The sequence below is a fragment of the Crassostrea angulata genome, chromosome 10 (genome assembly GCF_025612915.1).
Source record: "Crassostrea angulata isolate pt1a10 chromosome 10, ASM2561291v2, whole genome shotgun sequence".
Classification (NCBI taxonomy): Eukaryota; Metazoa; Mollusca; class Bivalvia; order Ostreida; family Ostreidae; genus Magallana; species Magallana angulata.
In genome coordinates, this window is record NC_069120.1 from 20,994,734 (window position 1) to 21,017,974 (window position 23,241).

At 32.5% G+C, this 23,241-nt stretch overlaps 1 protein-coding gene and 1 long non-coding RNA gene across 4 annotated transcripts in view; one reads left to right on the forward strand and one right to left on the reverse strand.

The window, feature by feature from the left end:
• LOC128165290 (mRNA export factor-like) overlaps positions 1 to 23,241 on the reverse strand; it is a 105,227-nt gene that overhangs the window by 1,930 nt on the left and 80,056 nt on the right. Inside the window, exons 1-9 of one of the 3 annotated variants that reach the window (XM_052829686.1) lie at positions 8,083 to 8,208; positions 6,467 to 6,557; positions 5,082 to 5,180; positions 4,737 to 4,829; positions 4,289 to 4,375; positions 1,488 to 1,574; positions 1,244 to 1,315; positions 907 to 1,014; positions 483 to 665 (exon numbers count right to left, since the gene is read on the reverse strand). In XM_052829686.1, the coding sequence (XP_052685646.1) occupies positions 483 to 665; positions 907 to 1,014; positions 1,244 to 1,315; positions 1,488 to 1,574; positions 4,289 to 4,375; positions 4,737 to 4,829; positions 5,082 to 5,180; positions 6,467 to 6,544 (807 nt within the window). In that variant the 5' untranslated portion in view covers positions 6,545 to 6,557; positions 8,083 to 8,208. Of the gene's footprint in view, positions 1 to 482; positions 666 to 906; positions 1,015 to 1,243; positions 1,316 to 1,487; positions 1,575 to 4,288; positions 4,376 to 4,736; positions 4,830 to 5,081; positions 5,181 to 6,466; positions 6,558 to 8,038; positions 8,209 to 23,241 lie in introns of those variants that run through there. The other 2 variants (XM_052829685.1, XM_052829687.1) reach the window with 2 other exon arrangements.
• Positions 20,312 to 23,016, forward strand: LOC128165291 (uncharacterized). The gene is made up of 2 exons (XR_008241040.1): positions 20,312 to 22,336; positions 22,515 to 23,016. It is a non-coding gene; the product is annotated as an uncharacterized LOC128165291 (long non-coding RNA).

Here is a 23,241-nt window from a genome sequence, read left to right on the forward strand (position 1 = left end):
TCCTAGTACTCTTTATGAATTTTCATATGCAGCTAGGTTTTTCTATGTTTCTACAAATAAAAATACTGGATATCACTGTTGACATAAAACCACTTACTACCAAGAGGGGGTTAAATTACCATAAATCATGATATTACTACTTCACTAACATACATGTGGCATGCGTATCAATTTTCATGGATTTAGTAGAATTCAGAGACTCAAGGTTTATTTCGCTTTGTATGCTACAGTTCAATACTGTATGATCAAACTAATTAAAAACAGTGCCAAGTTTCTTACTTCGATGAACATTTGATTTTTTGAATTGAAGTAACAACAAAATTCTAAACAGTCAAGATTCAATACAAAATATTGTATCCACTGACACACTATGACTTCAACTATTATCTACATGTACCAGAAAACTTTGATAGTATTTAATGTTTTAATGTTTTACATGTAATTATGTGAAATACAGAATGAAAATAAAGAAAAATACAAACTGCATATATGTCTTGCACGCCACTGGGTGTGCCATTGGACCTGTGACATTTGAATGTGAAGTTGTCCTTTGGATTGGTGGGATTGACGTAGTGTATGGCTACCCTGCCCTCGATACTGCCCAAAGCAAAGCCAGTGGGAGCTCCGTTGTTTTTCTTGTCCAAAAATATGCTGACAACACGATGCTGCAACCAAGCAATTTCACAAAACTATTACAGTATGGATAGACTATTTCATATAATTATACATCATTTGAGCACAGCTATAATTTCTCACTTAACATACTTTGATCATAATATAGATTTGATTTAAAAGATGACGTATTTGATTTTTTTTTAAATCTTAAAGCATTATCTGCAGGTCGGTGTCCCCCCGCCCTCCCAAAAAAAGAGAATTCATGGAATTACCAATGAGATCTAAATGTACCTGAAATTTCAGTGGTGACTCAATTCGTGTGAATTCCTGTGGGCGATTCTCCAGCTGGTATATGATCAATTCTCTCCCAGCAGTACCAACAACAGCCATTGGATATTTCTAAAAGATGCGTCATATAAATACAACCCAAATAAATCAACATCTACATTTTGTAAATCAGCACATAAACAAATAAATTAATTTTTCCAGAAGAAATCTTCCAAGAAACTTGAAAAAACATTACATGCACTAGCCATGAATGACATAGATTAAAAAGTCATGTGTGTCATAAAGGAAATTGCCACTTTTTTAAAAAGTTCATTCACTATCTAACAAATTCTTTACTTACTACGTCTGCACAATAACAACGTTCCGGAAGCTGAATGGTGTCAATGGGATTCGGAGTTCTTGTGTCCCAGAACTGAAGATAATTAAAGGTTAAGTGTCATTGAAATTCTAAATTGAATTCAGAAAATATTATCATTAGCAAACAGTGGTTCATACATGTATCTGAACTCCTCAATCTGAATTGCATTCTTTGTCAGTCTGCTAATATCTGCAAACTTTTCAAATTAAGCCATGTTTGCTCTTACCTTTAGTGTTTTGTCCCAGCTTCCTGTCATGACACATGTGTAGTTGGGTGCTTTAATCCAGTGAATAGTCTTTACTGGTGCTTCATGCTACAGAACATACCAATGAATGTCAAGCCATTAGATCACAAAAAATCATGTTTTCAAACATATTTTGTATAAATTAAAATTTCATATTACATAAATTCCATGTTACAAAGTTTAATCCATAGAACATCAAAATGTGTCCACCATAAAAGAATTAATTTTTTTCTTTTACTAATATAATCATTAAACTTTGTATCAACATTAGAGTAAGAAAATTATTTTTTTTTAAGTTGCATGTAAATTTTAATATGAAACTACTTTTATTGATAAGAAAATCCATCTCAAAACAAAAAATTCAAAAAAGATGCTGCTAAGATGGCTAATAAAAACATCTTAATTCAAGTAAATTTTCATTAATTAATTGAAACAAACAATTTCTTTAAGGTGGATAAATGTTGTCATTATAAACAAACAAAAAATTAAATCATTCGTCATGATTAGTATTCTTAATTTAAACATATCTGCAGCAACAAAAGTAATGTAATAAAAGATGTATATAGTATACACAATTTATAAATCTTTTAATTAAAGCTGACATGAATTCATGAATACGTATTATTTCCCTTTTATCTCTGACTATACCGCCATATTAGTTGTCGATTTCTATCGTTATGCTCATCGCTACATACCCCCTATATAAGGCAGCGAGCACTATTCATGCTTCACCTCATTCAGGTATTTCATACACCCGAACAAGTTACAAAGGATGAAAAGACGTGTAAAAACGCATTTTGAATCAAAATTATATGACAGCCAGTGCGCTGGCAAAGAATATCAAATGAATGATGAAACAAAACAGCCAGAAATCCAGGTACAGATAATATGAAAATCCTCGATAATTGTAGACCATTTTCCTAGGTATGTTATTACATCGCACATGCGTAAAAAACACATTGTGGCAGATTGAGCAATGTCAATGATCGCACGAATTTTATAAACAGAGCGTTTTTATAAAAACCAATGAAAACGATGTTACGTTGTTACTTTCTTTACTATCATTTAGCTACTGTGTTGGATGTAGTACCGCCGGGGTTTTTACTGATTTTTGTTGTTTCCTTTATTCTTTATTATAAACATATATATATTACTACAATGTGTAGTTCATGCATTTAGAAGTCTGTGCAAACGGAATGCCTCGATCAGAAAGCAACGTACCTTAACTTTTTCAACTGGTTTTATACCCCAGTGGCAGAAGAGGAGTGATCCAAACTAATATGGCGACCAAATGCTTTTATGAATTCATGTCAGCTTTAACTAAAGGCAATCACATATTGGGAGCAGTACATCTTTAAATTTGCGTAAACTATGGCAAAAAAACTTATGGAAATGTCATATTGACCATCATGTTTCCAACTTCTCCAACAAAAAAAAGAAGTACCGTATTTTCCCGACGGCTCGTCGATGCGGACGACTAGTCGAATTGCTCATTTTTAGCCAAAATTTAAACAAATCCTACGATACATCAATTCAGACCATACGTCGATCTTATCACTTCAAAATGGCGTATAAAACTGCAGTAACATCATCAGTGTATGATGCCACGATGTCCCCGATATTGCTACCAATTATTATTAATGATTAACATTTAAACAATTACACTTTATACTTATGCATCATATTTTCAAATACCGGCAACATCTACAAAGTCGCTTGCATTTTAAACAATTTCCGATATCGCGTGTTATGCAAAACTAAACTTACTAGTCAGAAATATTTTATTCCCAAGCGTTAAAATGATTATCCAATCCTGACTATCGCCAATGTATTCGCCATTACGTAACCAGCCACCTGTTGACTCGGCGCGTGGTCAATGTTTGTCTCGTGTCGGACTTCAAAGGGGGATCTCAAGTGCAGAAAGCTTAGCAATTACTATGATTTGATGAAACTTGTTTACTTTGTATTCAGTTATGTACTTACACGCTTTTGTTTTACATAGACACTGTTAGAAATAGATCGATCATTTGTACGACTTGATAATGACGATATACGACATACATACGTTTCCTAAAAAATTTATCTAACAATAATATAAGAATTGGACAATAATTAATCAATGAACTATAATCACTCTTATAACGATACTCTTTATATATACAGGGAGTGAATTTGCCATAAAGATCTCAGCCTCAGGGCAAGATTATTAACACAACCGGTGTCAGCCTATTGTATAAACAGTAGTATCGATAATTGCCGATTACGTATTTTAAGATTGAATTTGACCATAAAATATTTCTGATTTATACTTTCCACCAACAACTCTTTACTAATAAAATAATTTAATTTAAAAAACATCCCCCGGACCTACATGTACTGCAATATTTTCTTCCATTCAAATTTGGTTTCAATTTTACTGCGCAATGTTATCTTCCTACTAGTGATACATAGAACCATGTGACGATGTGTTTATAAAAACGGAACGGTAAAACTTTTAATTGATTAAAGACAATATACTATTTTTTTAATAACTGTTATTATTATATATTTTAGTGTTAACAGATGAGTGAAAATGATAATTATTATAGATGAACAATGAATTCAACAATGTAATTTTCAATCACACAGCCAACTCAAGATGATTAAAACCAAGATTTTAAATGCTATTTTTAACAATTTTCTGACCTCGAGCCTATGATTAGTCGAACAAGACGATAAGTCGGGTGCTTTGCTTCAGAGAAAAAAATACCGACTAATCGTCGGAAAAATACGGTAATACAAACCTGTGCTATTTGAATGGCTTGATTACTCTGCAGATCCCACATCTTCGCTGTTTTGTCACAAGATGCTGTGAAAACTTTTGTTCCATCCTTATAAAAAGAAAACATTCATAAAATGTCATTTTCTTAATGGTAAACACAGAACTTTTGCCATTCATCAAAATTACAAATACTGTAAACATATTATATTTAGCATGTATGATATTTGTGGAAAAGGATTTTGTAACAAATTAGCATGGATTTGAATTATTGTGTTCTTGAATGTCCCTATTTATATTCAATTATGCATGGCATTTAGTGATGTACTTGATTTAGCAGAAGCCGCTTTCCCTTCATACACTAAATAGATTACACAGCAAAATGTAATATGTTAATGTTACGGTACTTAGCTACAGCTGTAAGTTACGACACATTTTTCTGGGTAAAAGGGTAAACACTAATCTGAACTGACATCACTCCAATCTACATCCAGGACAGGTCCAGTGTGTGTCTGTTGGGCCTTCGGTACAGTCTGTCCACTTTGCTGCACTTCCCAACACCTAACCTACAATAAATAAGCCAAGTTTATTAATGTACATTGTTGCATACTAACAGTCATACTTTATTTTACAGAACTATTACCGCTACATATGTTATGCAGTATCACCTCTTGATAATCAATCCAATTTTTCAAAATCAAATTTTGGTTGTAATGTACTTTTTGACTTACTAAAGCCTAGTTGTGTCAAAGTATGATTTGAAACTAATGAAAATTTTCAAAACATTCAAATTTTCAGAGTTTTGTAATGAAACTTACATTGTTGTCCCAGCTTCCTGCTATCAGAAAAGTGGACTGCATGTTAGTGGCAGGACTGAACTTGACCACGCTGACACTGTCATCAGGAGGGGACTGCACCTAAATGTATACAATTAAAAGTGACCTGTTAAATTTTTTGGCTATATTTAATTTAAAACTTGGTAAGTAAGAACAACCAAACCTATTGATATTATCAAATATATATGTTTATAAGAAGCAGATTGGAAAATAGATTATACAAGAGGTCCAGAGGCCATATTGCTCACCTGAGCAACAATACCAAATTGACACAATTCTGATCTTAATAGCTTTAATAAATCAAACATGAAAACATCTGTACAATTTTGCTATTTTTGCACATTTTTCAACATTAAGTCCCTAATGAATAATAAAGATTTTTTATAATATTCCTCAATGTATTCCTGAGTAAAAATTGTAGCATTGTGGCTCCACCTTAACTTCAAAAATAATATAAATTTGAACACACTCGATACTACACCACCTGAGAATGCTTCAATAAAGGTTTCATATTACCTGGCAAAATGTTTTAAGAGAAGATTTTTTAAAAGATTTTCCACTATATATTCGTACGTAAATATTGTTCCTCCTTTCCATTGTGTGCCCCACCTTACCCCCTAGGATCATACTTGAACATACTTGAATCATTACTACCTGAGATGATTCCACAAAATTTTTTACTTTTCTAGCAAAATAGTTTTGGGAAGAAATTTTTAAAAATATTAACTTTATTTGTTCACATGTAAATTTAAACCCCCCCCCCCCTTATTGTGGCCCCATCCTGCCCCCATTAATCATGATTTGAACAAACTTAAATCTTCTCTACCTAAGGAAGCTTCCACATAAGAACAAACTTTACAAGCCAAATGGTATCTGAGTAGTAGATTCTTTAAAAATTTAACCTTTAATGTTGGTATGTAAACATTTGAACTGCCCCCACCCCCTCCCTCCCCTAACCATTGCTCAACCCTACACCTGGGGACCATGATTTGAACAAATTTGAATCTAGACTACTTCAGGATGATTCCACATGGGTTTCAACTTTCAGGCCAAATGATTTTGAGGAAGAAGGTTTTTAAAAATTTTTCTTTACAAATTTTTATGTAAAATTTTAACCCCCATCGTGGCCCAATCCTACCCCCTAGGTAAAAATTTGATGGACAACAGACAAATTTTGATTAGAAAATCTCACTGGAGCCTTTGGCTCAGGTGAACTAAAAACTGTTTCAAAGTACAATTTTCATCAAATTTTGCCATAAATGGGATATGACAACTGAAATTGTATCTTTAAGAAAGCATTGTCATTAAAGCAATATTTCGTGTAAGTGAACATGGGAATGATAGACCTAAGGTATAATATAGCTTACCTCAATATCTTTCATGGCATTATAGTTGGTGCTTGCAGTAGCTCCAAAAGTTGTGTTTCCTCCACCAAAAATGTTCATCTTTGCAATTTATCTGTAATTTAAAGTAGACTTCTTGATTTAGTTATTAAACACACAAAGACTTTGTTTTCTAGTAACACTAAAAATACTTAGTAAGAAAAAAAGTAACCAAGCTCAAACTGAAATGTTTTCATGGCCATGTGATATTGTTTTAATATCGCTTTGATATTGCCAATTTGAATTCTGTCCCGAAATCTCATCTATAGAAATTGATTTATGTCTTATTAAAAATTAAGCATTTCAAATTCAAAATTAAACCTAAAAAATTGTTAAAAGATTTTTTTAAATGTTCTGCAATATGGCATTTTAATATATTTTCTTTGCAAATTCTTCACAGCATTGTTACTTTGAAGAAATAAGCTGAGTGAAATGTCTGCTCTTCTAACATGTTGTCATAGAGTATGCCACCTTTAGCATAAAAGGTTTTTAATGTATATTTATGTGCCTTTCACATGAACTTATATATAACAGACTTCAACTTCATGCGAACAGATCCACTTTGTGGCTACTACGTTGCAAGTCTAAGGGATGGACTCCGTTTGTGACTAGATAGAATGTTCCATCGTTAAAATGACAGATAACCTATAGACCGGGTTTAACGAAAAAATTCGTCCCATTTACTCGCTTCATAGCAAATGAAAAAGTCATATCGCGTTGTATCACACCAAAATTTTTAAATGATTGCTCTCAAATACCTACAATGTTGCTCTTTTATAATCAAATATTACCACATTTACTGTTATTGCAATGAAATCACTGCCACTTTTAACATCACGTTTGAAAATCTGCTGTTTATGGTCGCCATGTTAATGATAAAATCCGAGACATTCCAAGTGCGATTTCCGACAAAATGGCAGGAAAATTCAAACGTGTATTTTAACAAAATGCCTTGGTATGACTCATTAAATGGATATTTTGTGGACTAAACTACATATGCATGATCAAAAATGTTTGTAATGTATAAAAATGCGTTTTTCCACATGCAGATTATTTTTAAAAGACTTAAAATCGACGCTAAACTGATCTGATTCGCTGATTTGCTACATTGCAAGTATATAGGACGAAGTCTTACTGTGACCTAAGCGTAGCCTGGTCACAGTAAGATTATTCTTTCTAGACTGTGACCTGAGCGTAGCCTTGTCACGTAAGGATTATTATTTCTAGAATATTTTGTGGTAAGTTAAATAAAAATCAGGTCTTTGTAGATATAAACCATTAAATGGAGATGCCTAAACTTATTTTTTAAAAAGTCTACGTGAACTACGTGATAAGGAAAGCTAACCTGGGGTTTAGGATCAGGTCAGCTAAATATAAGACAGAAAAGAAAGTATGGTCAATTCTCTAAATTTTCATGATGAAAGTTGGTATAAGGCCTGCAATTGTCTAAAGAAAATCTGGTTCCAAATTCACCAAACTAAAGGGGTACACAAAACTGATACTGGTGAAATAACTAGCTTTAAAAACTTTATCAACCACTCTCAATCAATCGAGTACCTAATGACTAGACATCAAAGATCATAATTTCGGATTTCACCCACCATTGAAAGCAATCTGAATCTTTGAAACGCTTAATGTAAAAAATAAAATCCAAAATAATCCGGGTCTTTGTCTGAGATTGTCTAATAAATCAAAATTTCTTGTTGTTAAATATCAGTTTAAACCCATATGCTTATTGAACTCGTTTTCCTTTATTTAAAAATCTTTCAAACAATTTTATGTAACAATTTGAAATATTGATTTTTCACGAATGCGAAAACGAGGCCTGCGCCATATTGTTTTATGGTAAAAAAGGTGTTGACATTTCGTAGAGGAAGTGCGACTTATATTTTCGCTGTACCTACATCTTCGTCCTACAGTTTAGCCCAAATCGGTGAGATTGTTATTCTGATTTTACTTTATCAAATTTGTCTGTTACGCTCATTGACTCATTGTAAGAAATGTTGTTTTTCTCAACCTTATGCTTTGCATTTATAACGTTATTGGTTATGGAAAGATTAACATGATTACCTAGGTCTACAGTTTACGTGCTAATATTCGAGTATAATTTTGTTCCAGGTACTATAGGTATCCATTTATTTATCTTGTCACTGATTTGTATTTTAAAGTTTTCTATTCACGGTTTTATGGAAATATATGGTCCATAACAACGCGTCATCAATCACAGATGAGAGAATGTCACATTGCAGCAGTCACATACCCTTCCTCTCGTATTTTCTATACTTATTCAGTAAAGGGTCTCTAACTAATGAACCATGTCGTAGAATATCTCTGCCTTAATTTTAAGAAATTTTTTTTGGGGTATTGATAACTATGCAAAAGGCATTGTCAATGTAAACATCAAAAGTTTGTTCTAAACTAATTAATGTATTCTCTAAAATTCTTCAAGCCAAAAGTTCTTTATTACAGTGTACAAATTTGTGTTATAACTGGTATTTTTACAGAGAACATATTTAAGAATAGAAGGATAATTTCATAAAATCCCTTTATTAAGCTGTTTATTGGGTTGCTTAATTTATCTACATCATATACATGTAGATTGGTTCAGCTATTTTGACAGAAACTCAGAAATAATCATACTTGTATAACACTGTATAAAATGTCGCAGATTGCTGTTTCATACCATATACACCTCGATCCATTCACATCACTGCACAATTAAGAGGATCTGTTTTGATCTGATGGAAAGAATTTGTCCTTATAGAATCAGTATGAAAATAAGTACAAGTTGTACTGTTGAAGTTGGATTTTTGGTCAAATTAGATTACCTTTCAGAAGATTAGTCAAATACACATTTATAGAAGAAGTATATCTACCAGACATGATATAATTCTTATATGTTTACGTCAGTTTTATTGAACTAAGTCTTTAAAAGAAGTGGGGGTCAAATTAAGTCCCCTCTCTTTTTTTTTTATTAATAAAACTTGACATCTACCTGTAAACAGAAATGTTTTTATGATCAAGTGCCCAAAGGTACAGTTAAAATCTTTTTACATTATGTTAACAATGGCATTGAACTTTCTGTTCACCTCTACTCATTCATTAATGGGAATTGTCAGGCACAAAAAATATGAAACAAATTCTAAAGGAAAATAAGATATAACAACAAGTTAGTAAAATATCACGTAGAACTTTCAATCTGCCTTTTAGTAATTTAATGTTTCAATTAAGATTTCTTTTGAATGTGTATGGAGTATGTCACATCTAGTAGGTACAATTTCTCATGGATTTGAGAAATCATGCCTTTATGGTTCAAACTTTAGGGTTCTCAAAGGTTCAGATTTCTGAAATTCTTACATTGGTATATTATGTATTAAAAAAGGTTTAATGAAAAAAAAAAAATCATGTGGACTGAAAAAACCCCAATTGTGTACATAAAAAACAAAACTGTTGTATATTTAACACTGTTATAGGACTAGGGATGATTCAGGGTTCATTTTGTTCTGTTTTATTTTATTCAAAATACTTCAGACCGTTCTTTTTTTCTTGACATCATTTTTAACTAAATTAGATTGTAATTTTAGAAATGCATAAACTTGAAGATAACTTTTATGTATAATACTGTATTGAATGAAATTTCGTGGGAAACAATGTAAACATGCCGATAGCTGCTATTGGAGTAAATTATAATAGAGTTATCATTTTGTCTTATTTAATTTCCATCTTTAGTTGTTTACATTTAAAATCAAATAATCCAGTATTCCAATTCAGTTCTAATCAGTTCAGATCAGTTTATTTTCACTCAAAAATCATATAATGGTACAAAATGAGGTACAAAAAATAACATTCAAAGTAAGGAATCAATGGAAAGTGACTGTTATGCATTAAAATTTTCATTTTACCACATAATCTCAATCAGCATACTAACTTAAAAGTTGATTTATCATTACTTTTATTGATGTAAACCATTAACTGATTGGACGATTTTAAGATTAAGTGATTTGTAAAATTGGTTTTTGAGGAGAAAATATTTAGTATTCACCAGGATGGTGAAATATGGTTTGTACAACTGTTAAATATCATAACTTGAGGGCCAACCCTGTAAATGAGAGAAGAGGGGACCAACCCTGTAATTTAGAGAAGAGAGCATATGCATATATCAGTTTTAATTTCCTGTTGTTGTTTGTTGGGGGCCTTTTTTTGGTATGTCAAAGATTATTTGCTATGAGCACAGGTACACAAAAATGATTATCTATTTTGTTACTGTTAGTCAATTTCTTTCCCGGTTGCTTATTAGCATCCATAACTACCATATGTAACACTTGTTACACAAACATACCACTGATATCAAATAAATATACCAGTAAGTACTGTATAGGTTTAATATACGACAGACATTAAATACGGTAGTGACTGTGTGCATGATCTTTATTTAATGATGATTTTGAATACTGTGTATGATACATTAGTCTATCATAAATATCTATCAAATGTGGAAATATGCAGTAATTGCTTACAATTTTCCTAGTTTATTATTGTGCATGCAGTATTATTTGTTATGAAGTTTGCTTTTAGTTCATAAAAGATGACCAAAATGTTAGACACGATACATGAAAAAAATATATATATTTATGGGGGGGGGGGGGGGGAGAGAGAGACACGGATTGGCATATCCATTTGTATAATGAGTCTGGTATGCTGACATTGATGAATGTGTTAGTGTACTTGAACTGTTGATACTTGATTAAAAGTCACACAGGCTTGAAAAATGAGTGCATGGTGACGGTGTTTATTAAATTAGCTCTGACAAGTGGTCTAAGTTGTCAAAACTATTGGAATCATTTATATTTTTATACCTGCATGTAGATATTATGAATATTTACATTTTTGAGTTTCTTTGCCTGTGATAACACTAATTAATGATTTAGTACTGTACAGTCCAATAAATTCAAATGATGTATAATTGGGGTGCCAGTTGGATTTCCTTATTTACATTTAAAATTTTAATCATATAATTGCGGATAATTATATGAATATAAGTAATAAGGTATCATTCTTTAAATATTATGAGGCGATAATTTTGGTGATCAAATCTATCATAAAGCCTCTTGGGCTTTATTGAATTTGATTACGCACCAACCAAAATTATCACCTCATGATACTCAAAGATTGAACCTTATTCCTTAAATAGAACATAGTCATAAGGTAGGAAACATGATATGAAGAAAACACAATGACAAAGAAGTATATATATATATAAGTTGGAGGTGTAAAATGCGTGCATTATATGAGTGAATCCAGCTTCCTGAATCAACATTTGCTCATTTCCTTAGTCCTGATGAAAAGCCTGGCTTACTCTGTTTATACATTTGTGTATCACATTTTATATACATTTTTTAAAGATGAAAGGATTTTAAAATCTACAGTTTGCAAATGTTGGGATATAAATCTGTTGTTTGTTCCTTTTAGGTCCTTCCAACAGAAGAACCATTTGAGAAATTTTTTTTTTTTGGTTTTCTTGAAATCCCAGGTAAGTGTACATGTTGTTATGATGTTAAATGTGTACAGTGTGGAAATGGTTTAGGATTTGATATACCCAGTAGGGAATTGTGGGTATATATATAGGATTTTAACTTGAATGTTGTGTTGAATATAAATGTTGTAGAACTTATCACATTAGACTAGAGGCTGAAATATTCAATATATATATATACTGTATATATAATGAACAAAATATGATACAGTTAAAGTTTTAAGGGAATGGGGGTTCAGTGTCTTCGGGAAAAGTTAAAAGAAGAATTATTCACTTATACTAAGTTGCACTTAGTTTAGTAGAATGTTTCTTTCCTTTTAATTTCACTCTATAGAGCAATGAGTTTCACCTAAAATGAAATTTCAGTGATGTTCAAGTTTTGTTAAAGTAATTGTTGTTGTTTTGTGCTTTTACTTTTGTTTGCATTTTATTTTAATTTTTTTGGGGGGGGGGGGGGGGATCTGACAAACTGTATTCTTCTTGTTGGAATAAACATCAATTTATTAATTTTTACATAACATGATTTTCGAAGAAGGGGAAAAAAAGGAAAAGTATGTCAGATTTCAACAGATGCATGCAGCATTTTTGTTTTGTTTGGTGTTTTGTTTTTATTTATTTTTTTCTTGCATGTAGTTGTTGTCCACATTATGCCATTCCAAACCAAAAGCGACCAGATCGCCAAGTTGAGAGGCACCGCCGATCAAATGAGGCACCACCTAAAGGTGGATCGCATGGTCATGTCTAAAACCATAGCGGAGATAATCGGTTACTGTAACCACATGGCAGCAGAGGACCCCTTACTGAACCCCGTCAAAGACAATCCGTTCAAGGACAAGAAGTCCTGTGCTATTCTGTGATCATGTGATCAGGGACCATTTTCATTGGCTATTTATACACACGTTTGTGATAAAGTATACTGAAAGGGGGTACAATTCATTCCAAGATATTATCTTTGGTTTAATAAAACTTTAATGAACAAACTGAAAAGCACAAAGAAACTGAAACCTACTTTGTGTTGGTAGTACATATTTCTTTTCAAGGATTGATGAAATAATTGAAATGGCTTTGACTTGATTACTAGATCTTCGCTAATGCACTTCAAATATTGTATACTAATCTCTCAATTCATCTCATGCCAGATAATCATTGTTTTGGCAAATGGTGAATTGAAATTCGATAGGAGAATGAATAATTTTTTTGTGAAAATCTTGCTGCTTGAGGCGGTCTAAAAACCATAATGAATTGTTGCAAGTACAGTCGTGCTTGAATCAATCAGTCTGTCAAGCACCACTTATCAAACCTGAGCCGACAGGCATCTCTTTGGAATGATGTTTATCAGGAAATGATAGCCTTTGGTGTGTTAAATGTAGAGCTCTGTTCTTTGGGAGCTGTTATTGTGACTCCATTAGTCCTTCAATCTTGTGCAAGTGCATTAATTTTTATAGCATTTCAGATAAGCAGAAGCGTTGGCCATTTTAAACATCTTGAGCTTCTCTTGTTATCTCGAAAAACCATTTAAGTGCTTGTTATTGTTCTTCTGGTATGGTAGAGTCATTTTCCTTCATAACTTTTTGAATAAGATGTTATGAGTTTCCTTTTTTGGCTCCTTTTATTTTCTTTAATAATTAGGTGTTATACTGCAAATCAAAATGCTGTTGTTTAACTGAAGCTATTTCAAGGCTTTGTTAATTGTCTTTGCTGTCAGGTTTCACCTAGGGTGCAGAAGTAGGTTGTTATTGTACGAAATTACATCTATATATATATACTATAATCAGAATGTTATTTAGCACGTTGATTACAATCTGCAATAAAATTTTGACTTATCGTTGTTTTGTGGGTGTGTCATTTTATAGGTTACACTGAAATACCACGAAATACTGACTCCAATTATACTTTCCTTTGTTGGCTGGAAAAGTTTAATATTTTCAGTCTGTGAGGACTTCATTCTGTCATTGATATTTAAATGGTTACCGGTGGATAACAGTGAAATGATGTAAATGTTTTGCTAAAATTAGTACATTTGTTGCCTTTTTAGCTCACCTGAACCCCACACAAGTTTGTAAGTCATTGCCCAAATTTTCTACAAACCAGGGACCAATTTCAGCAGAACAAGAGAAGGGGGAGGGTGGGGGTTATAACTGGAAGGGTCAATGAGATTCTATAGAGGTTTCCTCAGGGGAGTCTTATTATATTCCTGATAAGAAGTGTTTTACTTCTTAAATGTACATGTATACATACTCAGCAAAAAACTTTTCAATAAAAAAGTTAAATGAAAAGTTTCTCAAAGTTTTCTGTAATTCATTCAGTAATCCAAGAAACCATGATTTATAGAGTTCTGTGAACAAGGTAGCGATTAGAATTTTAGGGGACTTTTTTTTTTAAAATAAAATCAAAAGAAGGTGAAGGGAAATGGATATCCTTAGATACATGTAGAAATAATTGGAATGATTCTCTACGACACTTTTTTTTTACTTGTGACATTTGATTAAAAAAAAAAAGAAGCTATGCAATGAAAGTACATGTAACGTTAAACCTACAAAATTAAGGTAAATGAAATGCGAGTATTATAATGTTGAAGATTGCATGAAACTTCTAAGTGATTGTAAAACCAGTTTGGATGAGCCTAGATGGAACGTTCTTCATTTAAATGATATTGTAAGACCAAGTGAAGGCTTGTCCTGAGATACAGTTAAATTATTCTAGAGTTGACCATGTGATCTATGGATTTTTTTGTACATAGTTTGAAAATGTGCATTCGTTTGTGAGACATGTATTCATTCAATTAAAACGACACTCCATTTCCCCTTTGAGCTAGCAGTGGTGGAATGAGCTCCTAGTCCGTTAACATTGGTGGCAGTTGATGGATTTTGTCTGTTCTTGAATAACTGGAGGATTAATTCGCTATGAAGCAATGTCACGATCAAATGAACGATTGACGTAAATTGTTTCACCTGATTCGATTTGAGTAATTTATAAGCAAAGATGCGCAATTACATTTATTTTCGTTCACCGATATTTTTGAATACGAACTGCAAGTTGTGAATTACATAACAATTCACTGTTGGAAATCTACATGAAAATATTGGTTAATGTTGGTTTTATTAAAGGTCCATCTTCACTTAAGTTACATGCATGTTGACATAAGATGTAATTTCTTATCTGAAATAGATTTGACAGCAGTACTTATGCACTTGGTGAGGCGGGTGATGCAGCGATGGCAGAAGTAGTCGTTTACTTCCTTGTTTTTCAAAGACGAGTGTGTATCTTGAAGTGTTTCACGTTGGTGTTGACTAGACACACTAACAGATAGTTCCCTATTCCCTGCACACACAGACTCTTATGAAAGGACGACTCTCTTCGTCTATAACTTCCCCTCGGTGTGTTATACCAAACATCACGCTTTGTAAATATTTATTTCTAATTCATTTCTCTTCAAATAACGTGTCCTGTGCTCCTGGGGGCGCTTTAGGTTCCCTTGCAAAAACCCCTGCAGCTCTTTTCTTTCCGTTACGTATGGACGCGGTACACTTACCTCGATAACCTTGAAACGTAGTATCTCAGCCTCTCCTTATTTGTGTCCTGTTTTCCGGACATAATGCTACATTTATTTATACACGGAACAATTGTAATTGATAATATTCATTTATCTTGGCGCTATTTGTGTAAGATTTGATGGAGTAACATTGATTCTATTTTTAAAAAAAAAGCGACCAAAATTATTGGTGAATTATTTTTCCACTGATATTAACCATGCCGCGTTATGTTTATTTTAGTATTATTTCATTTACTGGATGTATAGAGTTAAAATTTGCAAAAAATCACATCTACTGGCTTGCATTTGCATTCGGATACGTGGTTGTTGCTCGGAACGATGTGAAACAGGTGGTATATTTACAAGGATTTATTTACCAACGTATTCACTGCCGATTATTAGCAATAAACGTACTATGAAACAGCCCAGTCGCCATGATGACAATGTAAAATCCGATCGGGATTACCTATCTATTGATTTTTATTCAGTGAATAATTGATTAAATTCTCCCGGGTTTGGAGATGCGGGAGAGGTTCTTGATGGTTCAGTAGGTTTATCATTTTAAGACTTGTATAATAATTGAAAGTTTCCAGCGTACTCTATGGTTTTATAGATTCCTTATCTATCAAAGACTACCCCAATACAGCACATTTCAATTACATGTTACTGGGGGTTTATCCTTATATGTAATTATTTATGTCCCTACGAAAATTGAAAAATTGTTTTCGGAAGCAAACTTAAGAGTAATATACACTTTCTGTACTCGTTCATCTGGGAATGGGGTGTGGAAGTTCTGCGAACTATTTTTTACGGGGTTTCTAATGAAGTCACAGATGGACAAATTTGATCTACTAGCCAAGTTTCCAAACAAAGTACGTTTGTAAAGACTTCATTGTCCGTCTGTAGACGGTGGTTTGATTTTAAAAACCCGAGAAATCTTTTAATCCGGATTGAAACTCGAAATTTTAACGAAGATACAAGACGTTTAAGAGCTGAATTTGAGGGAGATCGGTTATTTAAATACAATACATGTAGTTTGTAAGAATAGAAGGAATCTGTTAAGCAAACTCTCATTTTATGTGATGGTAAAATAGATAGCTAGACTGTTTAGCTTTATCAATTACCTCTCATGTAGATGAACTTGTACGTAAACGATGTACGACACAGGGGGTTGTAATAACTAGTTTATATCATAATTATACTATATTACATAGCACAACACTTCAGTTCTTCAGATATTTAATGGCTATAAGTAAATTAATCGTTGAAAACTAAGGAAATGTTACGACTGGTTTGGAGCTCTAAGATGGCGACTACTCAAGTACCATTACGGTACGTAGGTGGGTTGGAGTATAATTGCATGCACTAGAGTCTGCATGTACAGTACCTCAGTTATAGATAGGTTCTTTTGTATTGTATGGAAGGGGTCGTTGATATAATGTAATTCGAATTTTCTTTTAAGGTAACTCCATACTCGTAAAACTCTCTGATGAAAGTTGAAAAACAGAACTGATTTCAATTTAATAGACTTAAATTTCATTAATAATAAGAAAAAATATACATGTCATCACACCTTTTGAGATGTCAGATAAACATGAACTAAAACATGATTTAGCCTCAGAAAACCGTACCTTTTTTTTGTTAAAAGTAAAATATTTGTAGGCCGAAACTTGTTTATCTTGTTTAATTTTATTGGCAACTGTGTCAGAAAAGTAAAACCACAAACAAATTTTAAAATTAATTGTTGGGATAAGAAAAATTATAGCATTTAGACATACAACTGAGAGAAAAGTCAGAAAAAGAGTTATTTTCCCTTAGCATAAATGAAATGTATAAAAATTTGGAAATTTAGGATAAAATCAAGCTGCGAAAATATCTTAAACTTAACAGTAATTCTAGTTACTTCCATGTGATTCTATTCACATAAAATATATAAAACTATCTTGCATAAAATTTTAAAGAATTCAAAGTTTTGAGGAGAAAGCATCCGTTGCAATAATTTCTTCCCTGGGAATTTTTTGTAACGAGAGTGTGTGTGTCATGAACAAAATTCATCGAAAATTGTAACTAAATCCAACGTTTGGTAACCATGAGATTGCAGGAACGTATAATTGTATTTGGAGTTTGATTGAACTAGAAAGAAAGTGTGGGTTTTTTTCGGATTAATCAGGGAAGTATATGTACGACCCTGTGGCTCGTTTCATAAAGAGGCCTAAATTTTGGGCCTTACTTTAGTCTAGTCAGAGGACTTGCACCAAAACTTAGTCAGGCGTATTTTCATTTCATAAAGCGGCGTAACTAGAGGCGTAAACTTTAGACTATAGCTTTAGCATAAGTCCTTGACAGCGCAGCACTGTACATGCGTACAAGGTGTATGTAGCATGTGAAAATATGATCAATTTTAGAGGAACTAGCAATTGTTATAATTTTTACTTAAAAATATTTTTTTAAGATTTGATAAATTCTTGTTTCAGTATGTACAAAGGTTAAAATTTTTAAATAATATTCCTTTTCCTTCCACAATTTACCGAACAAAAAGCACACAATATCAAAATTCAATTATACAAATAGATAAAACATTATACAGAAACCAAAAAATGGTAAAGTGTATATGATTTTCTGGAATACCAGCACAAGGAGTATTATTTATTGTCAAAAACACATGGAAATCTTAAATGAATTATCCGTATAATAAATGTATAATGTTTGATTTAAAGCGGGCTTACTCAGCAATATTTTGGTTGAAGTACATGACTTGTGCAATGTGCTCAGTAGAATTATCGATATACCATTTTAAGTAATTAGGTAGTCCTAAATATATGTTATTTGATTACTTTTATCATATTGAAAATTTAGAATTTACTGGATCGGTGTAAATTGTCATATTGTGAATTGTATGTTTAAATCCAATTTTCTGACCTTTGTCGCTCTTTGTCATTGCGCATTTCAATTGAAATGAATTTTAGGGGTTATAAAACAAAATCAATGCATTTTTGTTTTCAATCATTTCGCGATGTTTTGTATTTTAGCGCAATATACATGTAATGTATAATAAGTAACACCTTCTGTATCCAGTATTAAGAAATTATAATTTGTATTTATCAAATCAGTTTGAATTGCAGACTCGTCTAAACTCTTATGTGTTATCATTCTTGTAGTTAAAAACCCTGTACCAATAACATATCTTTACTTAAAAAAGAGAAACACAAATTAATTTTATGATTGTGAATTGGTATCAGTGAGTTTAATCGCCAACAATTTTCAGTATTATTTGCATTCAATATTAATGCATCTACAAGTTTAAAATATGCTGTTCATATATAAATTACGAAAAAAATGTTAGCTATTTTCTCGGGAAGCAATTTTAATGAAATTATTTTTTAAAAGGTAAAGTAATTACTAAATGACTAAATGTGATATTAACTTGTTTATTGTAAATGTTGTAGAAAGAAAAAAATGGTTTAGAAAAAATATAAATTAAGTTTATAAGATGCAACACATATAAATCTATTATGAAGGCCTTTGATTACATGTAACATGCTTTGTGAAAGATATGTCGCTAATTAAAAAAAGGGCACCCTGATTTTTATATTGATTATTTCTCTCTCTCTCTCTCTCTCTCTCTCTCTCTCTCTCTCTCTCTCTCTCTCTCTCTCTCTCATTTATTCGGGAGAAACCCCCATGTGCCCATGAATTCCGGAGAAACTCCCGTGGCAATCAAATTCCAGAATTAAAAGTATAAATCGTTTATTCTCGGTATCTGGATGTGACAATACATATAACTTAAATAGCATTAGTGATAAAATACAATCGTCGTTTCATTTATTTATGCCTAGTACTTATGTTTACGTCCGAACTTACGCCTAACTAAGAGTGGACGTGAAATGTTGGCTTAACTTTAGTCGGACGTAAAGACGCGCTCTTTATTGAAACGCAAATATTCGAACTAGTCCCGTATTTACACCGGCGCAGCGCGAAGTCTGGGCGTACGACCCTTTATGAAACGAGCCCATGGATTAATTGACTGATTGATATTTAATAAGTACGAAATTTGGTGGCTGTTGTGTTGTTTGTTTTTTCTTAATATTTATAGCAGTCGCATGTATACATTTATACATTTTAGAGGATGGGTTAATTTGCATTGTAAAGAAATTTAAAAGATATGATGTTACAAAGTTTCCCAATGAAAAGAGATTCATTTTTAAAAACTATAAATTGTCTTACAGAACGTAAGGAAGTGTAAAGATGAACAAGTTCCAAGAAGGCCTTCAGCAGCAGCGGAAAGTAGCCGAGCAGCTCCGCCTGGAGGCAGCTATACCCCGGGTGAGGGTTTCCGAATGTGTCCGAGACATCAAGAAATATTGCGAACAGAATGCAGAGGATGACGTACTTATCCGAGGATTTCCGAGACCCGGAGACAACCCATTTAAGGAAAAGGGCGGCTGTGCGATTCTATAGACATTGTATAGAAAATGCGTCGCCTTACTTGATGTATTGCATATAACGGAAAAAAACCCAAACATTTTATTTGTCAAATCTGTCATTTTTTGATGGGTCACATGGAAATACGTTATGATGAGAAAGAAAATACGATATCCTATTGTGTGTATTTGATGTATATTTGATTTTGTATATTTGCGCTACGAATGCTGTAAAATATTGTTCTGTCTTGAAGCAAAATCAAAATGACAGATCGGGTGTTTAGGTTTGTTTAAGTTGTATAGCACATACTCATAGGAGCTTGAATTCATTGTATACATAACAGTGGACTTTTATGTAAAGATATCGATGGTCTGTTAGTTCACTTGTTCGAACCATATTAAGATTGCACGTCTTTTATTTTTCATTTTAACTGCAAATTTGAGTATTTCTTGCGTAAAATCTAACAAAATGTATTTAGTTTTTTTTCAATCAAAATTCAAATGCAGGACATTTGACTTTTAAGAACTAGTTTTGAATTTGATAGATTTATACAATAGCGTTGTATTTGCGCTTTCTTTTTAAACTTTTAAATCAAGACTGTTTTAACGAAGGTTGATCAAATATTTATATATGGTTGTTGTTGTTATTTAAAGCAATGTTCTTTTTGTTCGTTTAGCTGGTCTATAATTGTGAGAAATTCAAGAAATTAATTTATCTATTATACGAATTTACAACCAAGTGCAATGTGATGGCATGGGTTTATTAAAGAGCATCTTAATGATATAAAAAGGTACGAATTCAGCGGAGTTTGATCCGTATTTTATTTGTGGACTTGATATAAATATATTATCCACCATTTAACCTTTATGAACAATTAGCTTAAAGCGTCGTGGATTATATTCCTCCCTCGTTTGTTTTTGTTTTTTAATGACAAATTTCTGAGCTGATCATCATCCCCGTTTGTATAGCATGTACTGAAACACTTCTGTGTAAACTCAACCCCCCATCTTCTGTCATTTCTACTTCACTGTATACCGGTAACAGTTTCCATGTATGGCCTTACGATAGCAGTAGATTTTATCTATTCACATTCGTGTAAATTATCCCTTCAAAGTATTTATAATGTACTGTAAGGTGGCAAGAAGTATTGAAGCAGTCTTTGGAGATTCATTCACTTTTTATGGGCATGCTCAGTAAAGCTTTTATTTTTTAGCGTCTTGTTGCGTGAGAATAGTAGAAAGTACGATGATTGTTGGTGAACTCTGGTAAGGACATCAAAGGTCGTCGATTTATCTTGATATTGTGTAGAATGTTGTACCACGATTCTATCTATAGGAATACATTGATATCTTTGAAACAAACAATTGTCAAAATTTAACTTTTTTTTTTAAACATTGATGTATTGTTCTCATTAACTACCAAGATTGTGGTATATTTGGTATGTGTGTGTAAGTCAATATTATTGATATATTTACTGTATCCATGGTATATGTGTTGTGTGACATAAAAGCTTAAAAATTGTGCAACATGATATTCTCTCTCAATAGCTGTAAATTAGCTATATAATCAGGCTTCGATTTTCTTTTCGGGTATATTGTTTCTGCCAAAATTTGAAATTAAAAGTCTATTGTGGAAGTGTTTGTTGCTCGTGTTATGACTGATCTGGGACTGGTTTTCCGAAAGTGTCATTGAATTACAATTTACAGAAATTAATGAAAAGGAAATCAGGATAATTGCAAAGTACTTTGATAAAGTTATGCTTTATTGCTGTAATCTGATATGTTAATCTAATCAAAGGAATCAGGTGGTTGTGTTCATTTAATAAATAATGCTTATAATACCGCTTCCGGAGTCTCATCAAGCTTAGATTACAAGTCCGAGGGGCATTATTACGGCACTTCAGCTAATCGTTTCACGGTATTTAAATTGTACTTAAAAATTACAGTGCTTGTTCTTTTATTTATTAGTTAAGGCATTCTCCCTCCAGACATAAATATGGTTTAAGAAATTGTTTATACTTAGACCGTCTTTAATCCGATCAACCATAAAACTATTAATAAAAAAAAATCCTATACTTAAAGAAGAGGGCTTTGCATCTAGGACATTTTTTATCAGAGAGATGCGACTTGACTGACAAGTGAAGAAAAATATATAAAATAGAGAATGGATTACTTTCGAAGACCTGAATTATTTGAAACTCTTCATGTCAACACGAATATTGAGTATGTGCTGCCTTCCCCGCTAATGGCGGAGTCATCTGGAGAACCGATGCTGATGATACACGGTGGGCCTGGCTGTTCATGCCTACAAAACAGATCGCTACAGACCCCTAAAAAAGTACTGGACCAAGATCTGTTTCACCTTATTGGTAAATATAATCATGTCAATCCCTATTTCAATTTTTAGATTATTGTTTTCACAATTTGATTTTCATGAATATTTGAGAAACCTACATGGTAACTGTTATTTACAGGTGTTGTATATTAAAACTTTACCTGACACTGGAGGAGACTTTAAAAACTCTTGATTTTTTTTTTCATTTGCAGATAGTTACTGTTGCGAAGAGTCCGATCTCGACATTGAAACCCAGAATTTTGACTGTGTAAAGGATGTAGTAGACATTTTGTGTGACTGTAGTGAAACTGAATTAGAAACACTGGAACTAACCATTGATACCAAAGAACATCAAAATGACGAATGTTTTTCAAACTCTGTAATGTACACAAACTTATTACAAGAACCGTCATTTAATTGTAGAAAATATGAACGGCATTTCGGAGAGAAGGTAACTGCAATCGAGGAAACGGTGAAAAATACTAGTATTCCTAATGGAGTTTGTTCGAGTGGATTTTCTTCCCTTTGGTTATCTCCTGGAAATAGTGCACGCAATTTGTAACAAATTTCGGAATTTTGTTTAACATAGTGCTTTCTTCATACATATGTACATCTCATCATCAAACTTGCTCCGAATCAATTAATCTTTCCTAAATGTGTTCAAATCAGCTCTCGGAAAATTTCATTAATTGAAATAAAGATGCTAGAAATTAATTTCGTTGTTGGTGATCAAATAGAATAAGAAACGGAACTTAAAAAATACCGCTCTCATGAAATTCGGAGAACATAGGATATTTTACACAAAATTTTACCAAATTAAGCGAAATTGATTCCTTAAGTTTGGAATTTAAAAAGCTGTGTGTGCTGTAGTACTATTTTATAAGATTTGGTCATCAAAAGCTTGTAGGAAAGCATTGCTAAGAAGCCTTACGCTGATTA